Source organism: Eurytemora carolleeae, unplaced genomic scaffold (assembly GCF_000591075.1).
Source record: "Eurytemora carolleeae unplaced genomic scaffold, Eaff_2.0 scaffold334, whole genome shotgun sequence".
NCBI classification, from domain to species: domain Eukaryota; kingdom Metazoa; phylum Arthropoda; class Copepoda; order Calanoida; family Temoridae; genus Eurytemora; species Eurytemora carolleeae.
The window spans coordinates 172,715-183,591 of NW_019396897.1; the positions used below are offsets into that span (position 1 = coordinate 172,715).

The 10,877-nt window shown below is 31.9% G+C and overlaps 1 protein-coding gene across 1 annotated transcript in view; it reads left to right on the forward strand.

The window, feature by feature from the left end:
* Positions 1-2,598, forward strand: part of LOC111709892 (cytosolic carboxypeptidase 2) — a 37,928-nt gene extending 35,330 nt beyond the window's left edge. The window contains exons 16-17 of the mRNA XM_023483829.1: positions 634-684; positions 1,898-2,598. Of these exons, the coding sequence (XP_023339597.1) occupies positions 634-684; positions 1,898-2,512 (666 nt within the window). The 3' untranslated portion in view covers positions 2,513-2,598. The remainder of the gene's footprint in view (positions 1-633; positions 685-1,897) is intronic.
* Positions 2,599-10,877: the final 8,279 nt, after the last annotated feature.

Sequence of the window (10,877 nt, forward strand, 5' to 3'; positions counted from 1 at the left end):
CCCCCCCTTCATATACTCGTCTTCATTCCCTTTCTAGTATACCCCCCTTCATATATTTATCATTTATATTTGTCTAAAGCAAAATTACATTGAACAATATAAAAGTTTACAAACTAATACTCTTTTGTCTGGATATCGCATTTTAAAATTTACAGGGTTTGCCAAAACAGGTGCAATACAAGACTTTTAGCATGAGTATAGTTTAGCTATTCAGAGGTGGTTTTCAGAAAAGGGGTTTCTTGATCCCAGTCTAGTGTTTTTCGTTTTCTAAAAATGTGGTATGATGACAGTACAGCAAGGCTTGATAGATTTCCACACATTGCTTTGAAACTAACACTGGGTTTGCAGAACTTATTCAGTTTCTTTAGAATCGCCTTATTTGATGGTGAGATATATCCTCTTGAGCCGATTTCAAAAGGATGAACAGTCTTTATTCCCTTTCCAGAGTGACATGTCTCCAATTCAAAATTGGTTCTCTGTTAGTGTTTTAAAGGGATTTATCGTGAATTGGCCATGCCACTCGTTCTATGAAGGATATTATTTCTACAATTATAAAACAGGTCCTATAAATTATTTACTATTTGCAGGTTTAGGAGTCATTAATTTAGTCTACTATATTTCTATTTGTTGTAGGAGGTTCAGAACCCTAACCTAGTTAAAAACCTAGAGATTCTCAGATCAAAGGTAAACAGTTAGGAAAGATTAATCTTATAAAAAGTTTGTGAAAATTACATAAACAGATTAAGTTTTCATAAGATTAAAAATTATAAAAAGAATGAAAATAAGGAATAAAGTTAAATTATTTTGAAATGAATTCTGCAATCCTAAATTTAGTTTCTGAATCAAAAGTCAAAATTAGCAAGAAACAAAAAGTACATTTCATATCTTTCATACAAAGTACAAATTGTAAACAAACTATGACTTAGACAACTCGTCGTAGTCAGCATGCATCCCTTCTTGAAGATCAAAGTAATGATGTACGTTTCGATATAAGGGTCTGTCCTAGTGAACGATTTTTGGACCCCCCCCCTCCCCCCTCCTATAAATTTTGTACATGACCACTTTTTCAACAATTTTTAATTAAATTAGTATTTATTTAGGGTTAGGTTAGGTTAAGACACTTTCTGGGCCGAGCGCTGCGGCCACATGGTCCAAAAATTGTATATTGAGAAATTACCGAGAATAATATTTGCAATCTTGATCAGGCGTTGTTAAAACTTTTAATAAATTGAATTTTAACTCAGAACAAAAATAATAAGGGGTTGTCAACGCAACCTTCGATTCAATAAGTGCTATCATTTATTCACAACGATACAGTTAATATTTATCAGAAGCTCTAAATATACCAAGAGATTTTCTCCATCGGACTGAAAAACAGATATATAGATAGATCATCGTTTATCACAGGCTTTTTGGATTGTTAAAGGGGCTGTAAATCGGAATTTCAAGTTAACTTCCATCTAAAAAGGGGCATCCTAGATTGACAACGGTACCCTTTAAACCTTTGACTGATAATCGTGGACAGAGAACTAATTATGAATATCTCTGAAATACTTAGTAAAAAGCCGCAAACCTGAGTGTTCGCTAGCGTACTGTGTGATTTCAACGCGGCTGAAGTAACATTTATTTCTAGAAATTCCAGAAAATTATATTTTAGAATGTGAATATTTAATTTCTGCTAATTCTAGAAAGTAAATATCAATATTCCTTAAATAAGAAATAGCTTGCTATCAAAGTATCCAACAACTACAAGCGTAATTACAAAAGTAAAAGTCCGTTATCCGGCCTTGATCAATGAAAGGTTTAAAGTGTACCGTTGTGAATCAGGAATGTCCCTTTTTAAATGGAAGGTCACTTGAAATTACGCTAACAGTCCCTTTGTATTTTCTATATTTAGGTTGATTCTGGGAAGCCTAGATCTGGTTCAGTGGACGGTTTACTTTTTGGTCTAAGTCGGAGAAATCTAAACAATTTACGAATACGTGCGGATAAAGCACTGCAGACTAGTCGACTAGGACAGAAAACACCAAGTATAGATGAAGAACCCCCTAGACCATCCAGTAACCCAGAGAGACAAGGAGATGAAAGTAAAATGCTTGAAAAGGATAAAACTAAATGGGATATTATCAAGAAAACAATGTCAGAAGTGCAAACAGATCAAAGCGAGAGAAGTGTTCGTCAATCCAGCAATAGCAGTAGTAGACCTTCAAGCGCTAGAAGAATATCGTCTAAAATATCCAGAAACCGCAAAGAAAACCTTTCTGGATCATCCATATCTCCAGACACTGAAAGTCCCAAGGGATCAAATTTGAAGAAAAAATCCCTAAAAGTAAAAACTACTCCAAGCAGTAAAAAATTAAAGGATTCAGAGATAGGCAAAAAGAGTGAAAAAAAGAAAGCTAAAGTAATTTCAAACAAAATGCAGATAATTATTAAACCAAAGATAAAAATTAAAAAGTTGAAATTGGAGAATGAAGAGGAAAAATCTAAATCTATAATAACTGAAAAGTAGCATAATAAGCCCTTTATTAACTCTCCATTATTTTTCTCATTCAAACATTTTTATTTTTTTCAATTTCTCTTTTTTTATGTTCACGAATCCCCGTTATTTTTCAAACTTTTCTTCTTTTCCTTCTAATATTTTTATTTGTTTAAGAAATATGGTTATAAAATATAGATAATTTTTCGACATTACATGTATTTTATTAATTTCTTTTTTTATATATAAAATATGGTGTGTCTGTTTGGTTGGATATCCGATCTATTGCTCAAGAACCCCTGGACCGATTAGTCTCAACTTTTGATTGGGGAACTCGGTAGGACAACATGAATGTTATTAGCTTCGTTTGAAGTTCTAAGTTGAGTATAGGTTTGTAGTAAACGCCTACTCCATGACAATTTCTCAAAACGTATCTTTCCAGGTACAACCCGTCCGCTATCAATGTCAACCAGGACACGATCCACACGGCTACAATCCTGTGAACTATCAACGCCACTACAACTGGACGCGATCTCGTTATCCATCGGTGTCAATACGGCCACTAGCTATTCATCGAGCTCTAAATGCCACACAGGGACACAAGCGTAGCTATCAAATAAGCTTTTAATCAAGCTCTAAATGCCACACAGGGACACAAGTGTAGCTATCAAACAAGCTTTTAATCGATCTATATCAAATACCGAGGTATGATCCCAGCCCATATGTTTCAACGAGGACACAGTTTAGCTATTAAACAAGCTATTAATTGAGCTCTAATTGCCACACAGGGACACAAGCGTAGCTATCAAACAAGCTATTAATCGATCTATATCAATTACCGAGGTATGATCTCAGTCCGTATGTTTCAACGAGGACACAGTTTAGCTATCAAACAAGCTCCCAATCGAGCTCTTAATGTCACACAGGGACACAAGCGTAGCTATCAAATAAGCTATTAATCAATCTTTACCAAATACCGAGGTACAATCTCAGCCCATATTTTTCAACGAGGACGCAATTTTACTCTACACTTTAATCAAAGCGGAGTTTCTATATTAACTAAGGTATATTTCTTCAGTTTAGATTAGAATTTGGCCTGCTCACTAAGAAACAAATTAGAAATAGTTATTTTTACTTTCGAAAAATATTAACATATGATACATGCTGTTATATCCATTTTTCAAGGCCTAACAAAATATATAAGTCTTAGCCATGTAGCGTAATTAATAAAACAGTTATTACCATTTCTAATTTTTTGAAACACCGACCCGCCATTTGACCGTTCTCCACCCTACCCTATTCATAAAAAAAACTTGTTAGCAAAATTTGCTCACAACTATGATGATTTTTTAAAACGAATATAGAATTTTTTTCTTCAAAATTGTCATTCATTCAAAAAAAACTTGGTTTATATGAAATCAGTATTTTTTAGAGTTTGGTAAAAAAATAAATAAAAAATAACCATCATTGTTTCCTTCAAATTTTCATGAACTCAAAAACTCTCTGTTATATTTCTAACAAATTATATTTTTTTCCCCTAAACTCAGTCTACGTATTTATAACAGTATAAGATGATTAATCGTCTCAATATCAATAGGTGCAAGGGTTTTCTACAAATAAATTTGAGGATAAGGGAGGGAGGGATTTTTGATGGGGGGGGGCGGGGGTCTCAGAAAAAGAATAAAAAATAGAAATTACCGTGTGGAAAGGGGGAAGCAAAGAGGAAAATAGAAACTGAAACAGGGAATTGTGCACACGAGCTTGTATTGATAAAGGTTAAAGGGGAAACATTTCAGTGGGACCAATACAACTGTGGAAAAGGAAGACGATATTTAACAATCATGAGTATTTGATCTTGTTAAAAACAAACAAATAGTTTTACCAGTAGTTTGAAAATTAAATAAGTAATTTAAGTGGGCCTGTATTAACTAAACATGTGTTTCATGTTTATTGGACTATTTAAAATTACAGCTTGAGTGTAAAGTCGTCTTTATATTTCACTGTTTATGCATGAGGATGGAACTTTGGAAAGTACTTTAAGAGAGAGTTTACATAATAAAATACAAGTTACGCTTATAACCTCGCAAAAATAGATGTGACAAATCTTAAATCTTGTTTGTTGGATGAGCCTACATTTGAGGATACATTTGAGGATACATTTGAGGATACATTTGAGGATACATTTGAGGATACATTTTATAAATAAATTGGATTCTGTAAGAAATGTGGAAAAGGGTGATCTAATTTTCAAGAGGACGGTTCTCTAAAACAAAAGAAAAAGAAAAATTCATATTATCTTGGCCTTAAACTGGTGGTGGGGGGGGGGTTATACGTACAAGACATGTTTCTTATTCTATTTACAAAATATTGCGAATACAGTCTGTTTCTCAAGCATATTCACTATTTTTTCCTTTTTAAAAACAAAACCGGAACATCTAAAATCTATATTCACAAATAAAAATTATTTTTTTCCGTAGGAAATCTAAGAAGAATAAACATTTTACAAAATCCGATCCACAAACCCACTTTGCCTACTGCAGTTTATCTGACAAATTTTTGAAAATCTGTAGCTAGCTAGAACCTTCCGAAATAAACATGACTTTCTGATATTTGAGTGAATATTTCTCAAATCTAAATTAATATAGATATTATAAGTTCAAAGTTCAGGGATCGAAGTAATTTAAGATGTTCCGGCCGAAAGTCTGAGAAAGCTACTTCACACCGAATTCAATATCATCAAAAGGGAAAAACAATTTTTAATGATTACTTCAACACTCCATTTAAAATATGGTGTGTTGGATTTACAATAGTAAATATAAACCTATTTAGTAACAATACTAAGAAGATATTTTAGAAGTACATTTATTTCCTCTTGATGTAAATAACGAGTGTATTAAAGGAGAGGAAATTGAGTAGGTCTTCTCTGGGTCCAGAATCTAACGCAACTGATTTGCGGATTTCATAATCCTGGTTCGGGGATTTCTCCCTCTACAATATAGTAATCTTTCTATCTTAAAACTTTTTGATTTTTGAAAATGACCATGATCTTTTTTATAACAATAATCCACCAGTCATTTTTGAGAATACACTGTTCAAAGTAATCAATTTTATCGATGAAAAATAAAAACTCATGTAGACCTGAGCTGAAAACTTTAGAATGGGATATCCTTAATCTGGAAATTAAGAAAAAGAGGAAATCAGGCATTAATCTCGATATCCACCATTCTAAAGTTTTCGGCTCAGATCAAACTAGGGTTTAAAAAGGGTAGGGTTGTTAATTGAACATGCAACTTTACAATTGGAGGGTCACGTGAAATTACGTTAACCATCCTGTTAAAATATAAATATTAAAAGGAAGGTTAAAGAAATATATTACAGCTTAATAAAGTAGCACAGTTCGACAGGAACAAAGCTTTGCCATTTTGCATGCGTGTTTCATTTAAAAAAGGCCAAAAATTTACAATTTTCAAAAATGTTTATATCACTTGTTTTGTAATTTATTTTGTAATGTTTTTAAAATCTAGATTATAAAAAATGCACAGGTTGTAAATTGGAATATTTTGATATATGTTGTTCCTAATACAAAACATATTCACTGTTATAATTGAAAAACTATTTTTTTTGTAAAGATCATTATTTTATTTTATAATGTCTGTTTTCTTTGAGTTGAAAGTCATTTTTGACAAGTTAAAAGTTTTGCTTGCGTATTTGCTTTGATTAATAGGTTTTCTAGTTGACAACTTGACATTTAAACCATTCATAAATAGGTTTAATTATACTACGCTTATTATACTTTTTGATGATTGTATTATTGTAAATAACAGGTGAAATATTAAACATAGGTACTCTCACATTAATTTTATTAAATTTGAGTTTGAAATTTTCCAAGCTTACAGATAGTGATGTGCCTTCAGTTGGTTCATTTTTGAGTCGTTTTTGCCTATTTTTTTCAAGGTCTTTTTCTGATAACATTTTGAAGAGAAAAAAATCAAAATTCTTTTAGGCAACAAAAAATGCTAGTATTTTTACTTTTTATAGACAAGCAAAAACTAGAAAAAATGGAAGGTCGCAAAGTTGTTGAAAATTTTGTGAACGAAAAAAAATTTAAATTTAAATACTCACCTCATTAAATTAAAACAAAAAAAATCTTATATTTCATTTGAGATAGGCAAATTTCGTTAATGAAAAGAATATATTATTTTATAATATTTTCAGATAATTAAAACTCTGATTTATCTCTTTTGATAAATTACTCTGAAAAAAAGGAGTGATTCCCCCCCCTTGAGATTTTACATTTAAAACTTGTAATTTTGATACTTTTAAAGTAAAACTTTCTGACCAATACTGATTTTAAAATATTTTATCTACCCAGTAAACCCAATTTGTACCTAATCCCTGGGACATTTTTTCAAATCTGGGTATTTATAAGTTTATGTAACCTTGATTTATCCCTACCTGGGTCAATAGCTGGGTCGGTCAGAGATATCTGTCATATCTATATATTTAGTTTACCTGGGGACTCATAGCAGATAGGTAGTTATATGAATACAGTACAGGGGGTCACATAGTTGATAGGTAGTTATATGAATACAGTACAGGGGGTCACATAGTTGATAGGAAGTTATACGTATACAGTACAGGGGGTCACATAGTTGATAGGAAGTTATACGTATACAGTACAGGGGGTCACATAGTTGATAGGTAGTTATATGAATACAGTACAGGGGGTCACATAGTTGATAGGAAGTTATACGTATACAGTACAGGGGGTCACATAGTTGATAGGAAGTTATACGTATACAGTACAGGGGGTCACATAGTTGGTAGGTAGTTATATGTAAACAGTACATGGGGTCTCATAGTTGATAGGTAGTTATATGTAAACAGTACATGGGGTCTCAAAGCAGATAAGTGATTGGTAGTTATATATAGAACACTGTACAAAGAGTTAGCTGTTTAAATAATTTAAAAAGCATTTTCAATGCATTTTAAAATTTCATTACAAATAATTTAGTTTTTGATCATCTTTCTATGTTAAATTATTAATCTTGATATTTTGTTGATTTCTTAATAAAAATCAGTCAACAAGAAGAGATTTATGCATTTATCTTTCTGGTGGAAAAACCAGGGGAAGAAAATATCGCTCCGTCAACATGTTAGAATTAGGTTTTTCTTCGGCTTCAATTTAAACTTCAGGTCTACAGAGGAAATTGAGATATCATCCCCGGCCACAACTCTAAGAGTAAAACAGAAACTAAAAAATTGAAATGGAATTAAATCCTCTTTGCTAAAACACATACCCGGTGCTATTTATATATTCGTTTGAGCATGCAGATATGTTCATCAGTCATAAAATACATAAAAATACTTTAATCTTAAAGAAGGAAATTGATGATAAGGGAGTTAATGGTACCGTTGTGAATTGGACAATTATATTTGAAAATTGATATTTTATTCTGTAATTTGATTTTAAAAGTGTCGTGAAGTTATAGACAAGTTCTTAGATGGTCTACAACATTGTTCTTTGACAAGATTTAATGTTTCACGAGAAGAAGTTTAAATTCGTAAAAGTAGTTAAATCCTCCAGCCTTAGGCCTTAAAGAATACTTTTATCAAAGATATAGAATATTTTTAAATGTACTTCGTTCATTCATATCTAGATAATTTGACATTTTTAAAAAAATTATTCTTTACTTTGGCCACCGGAATAAATTAAAAATGTGGGAAAGCTTAAATTTCACACCTTAGAGCTTTGAAACCTTATCTATTTACTCAATTTTAAAGTCTGGTCTGTACCTTTACACCGATTATTCAGACTTGTTGGGTCAGATCTAATACTGATTTATACATCCGGTTAAATTGTCAGCTTTTAAAATCTATAGTGGAATTCGTTTAATTTGAGAAAAATCACTTTATTTTTAAAAACAAAAAAAAATTTTAAAAAGAACATCTAAGACATGTAGAACTATTAAGAGTAACAAAGGTACAAGAAGGACTAGTAAGAAGACAAGTACAAGAAGGACTAGTAAGAGGGACAAGTACAAGAAGGACTAGTAAGAGGGACAAGTACAAGAAGGACTAGTAAGAGGGACAAGCACAAGAAGGACTATTAAGAGGGACCAGTACAAGAAGGACTAGTAAGAGCGTAAAGCATAAAAAGGACTAGTAAGAGGGACAAGTACAATTAGTACTAGTAAGAGGGACAAGTACAAGAAGGAGTAGTAAGAGGGACAAGTACAAGAAGGACTAGTAAGAGGGACAAGTACAAGAAGGACTAGTAAGAGGGACAAGTACTAGAAGGACTAGTAAGATGGACCAGTACAAGAAGGACTAGTAAGAGCGTAAAGCATAAAAAGGACTAGTAAGAGGAACAAGTACAAGAAGGACTAGTAAGAGGGACAAGTACAAGAAGGAATAGTAAGAGGGTCAAGTACAAGAAAGAGTAGTAAGAGGGTCAAGTACAAGAAGGACTAGTAAGAGGGACAGGTACAAGAAGGACTAGTAAGAGGTTCAAGTACAAGAAGGACTAGTAAGAGGTTCAAGTACAAGAAGGAATAGTATAAGGGACAGGTACAAGAAGGACTAGTAAGAGGTTCAAGTACAAGAAGGAATAGTAAGAGGGACAAGTACAAGAAGGACTAGTAAGAGGTTCAAGTACAAGAAGGTATATTAAGAGGGACAGGTACAAGAAGGACTAGTAAGAGGGTCAAGTACAAAAAATAGTAGTAAGAGGGACGAGTACAAGAAGGACTAGTAAAAGGGACAAGTATAAGAAGGAAGTGGAACTACTATAGTTAGAAGGAATATCACCATAAGAACTAGTCAGACGGACTAGCACATAATGACAAATAAAATGGACAAACACCAATTCAAGGTTACGCCGGCAAATGGAAGTACAATATTTAAAAATTTATATTTATCATTTTCAGGAAACTCAAGATGTCGTTCTGGTCCGAGAGCTATGGTTTTATCAAGGAACCATCATTAACAACTGGATCGTTATTCGAAACAAAATAAAACAAACAAAACTCTAAAGTAAATCGGAGTTTGACTAATCTTATTGCAAATTTTATGAATATTATTGTGAAAACTATGATTACTTAATAAAAATAAAGCGCAAAAATAAAAAAGTCAACAAATCATAGAATTGATCGATGTTTGCGTGAAGGAGGTGTACGACACCCGTGTCAACAAGATGGTGGAGTGGATGGACAATGTCGAGATGGCGATCATGAAGGTATTATTATTATTATTATTATTATTATTATTATTATTATTATTATTATTATTATTATTATTATAATTTACACCTCAGCTGAATTTAGGAAAATATTCGTTTAAGAACATTTAGAACAACAAAATTTTGAATATCAAATTTTTCACTAGATAGGCTTTTTTTGTGTCATTATTAACCCTTTCAACAAAGGCAGTAATATGAATTGTAAAAACGAAAGCAGATATAATAAAATCTTTCATTTTTTAAATTTTCATTTGAAAAATATTGTCTACTAAAGACGTGAGCGAGATAATTTTCTCTCTCTCTGCAAGAACCTGGAGAAAAATGAAACTAAGAAGTGGATGGCGGAGGTATTTAGAAAACAATCCTTGTTTTAAAAACAATCCTTGTTTTGATGGAAAGTTCCCTTTATCACATGCAGAACGTTCTCTTCGTTCGTAAAACAGTCCCTTTCAATTATAATTTTTATAATCTTTTATATTTTTACGAAAATTTATTTATTTATAAAAAATCCTCTTATATAATGAAAAATATACATTTTTTATGAATTTATCTCTATATTCATAAAATTTCTTTATTATGAAACATTTCTCTCGTTATAAAAGAATTTTTGTTGTAAAACAATAAAGGAATTGAGTCTTTGCAACAAACTCTGATTTTCTAATCCTTATATTCTCCCAACCAAATGTCGTAGACCTTAGATATTTCAAACTATGAATTCTGTTAGCTCAACTGATCTAAGTTTGAAATATCAAATGTTTACAACATTAGATCGCTAAGATATTGGAATTCGAAAATTTAATTTTGTGGCAAAAACTCAATTCCTTTGCATAAATATGCAATTTGGGATTTTAAAAATAGGTTTCTAAGTTTCACAGAAAGCCACCATCAAAGAATTTTTTTCAAACTCTATTTGTGTTCCGAAGGAATTGAGTCTTTGCCATAAACACAAATTTCCTAATTTCTTTTCACCCTGATGATGAAAACCTTTTATATTTAAAGTTTAGATTATTTAATCCAGCAGAATTCTTGGTTTGAAACTTCAAAGGTCTACGACATTGGGCTGCAAAGAAATAGGGATTAGAAAATCAAGGATATTGGCAAAGACTCAATATTCTTTGTAAAGTCACCATGTAAGATATTGGGCCAAAAATCATATTT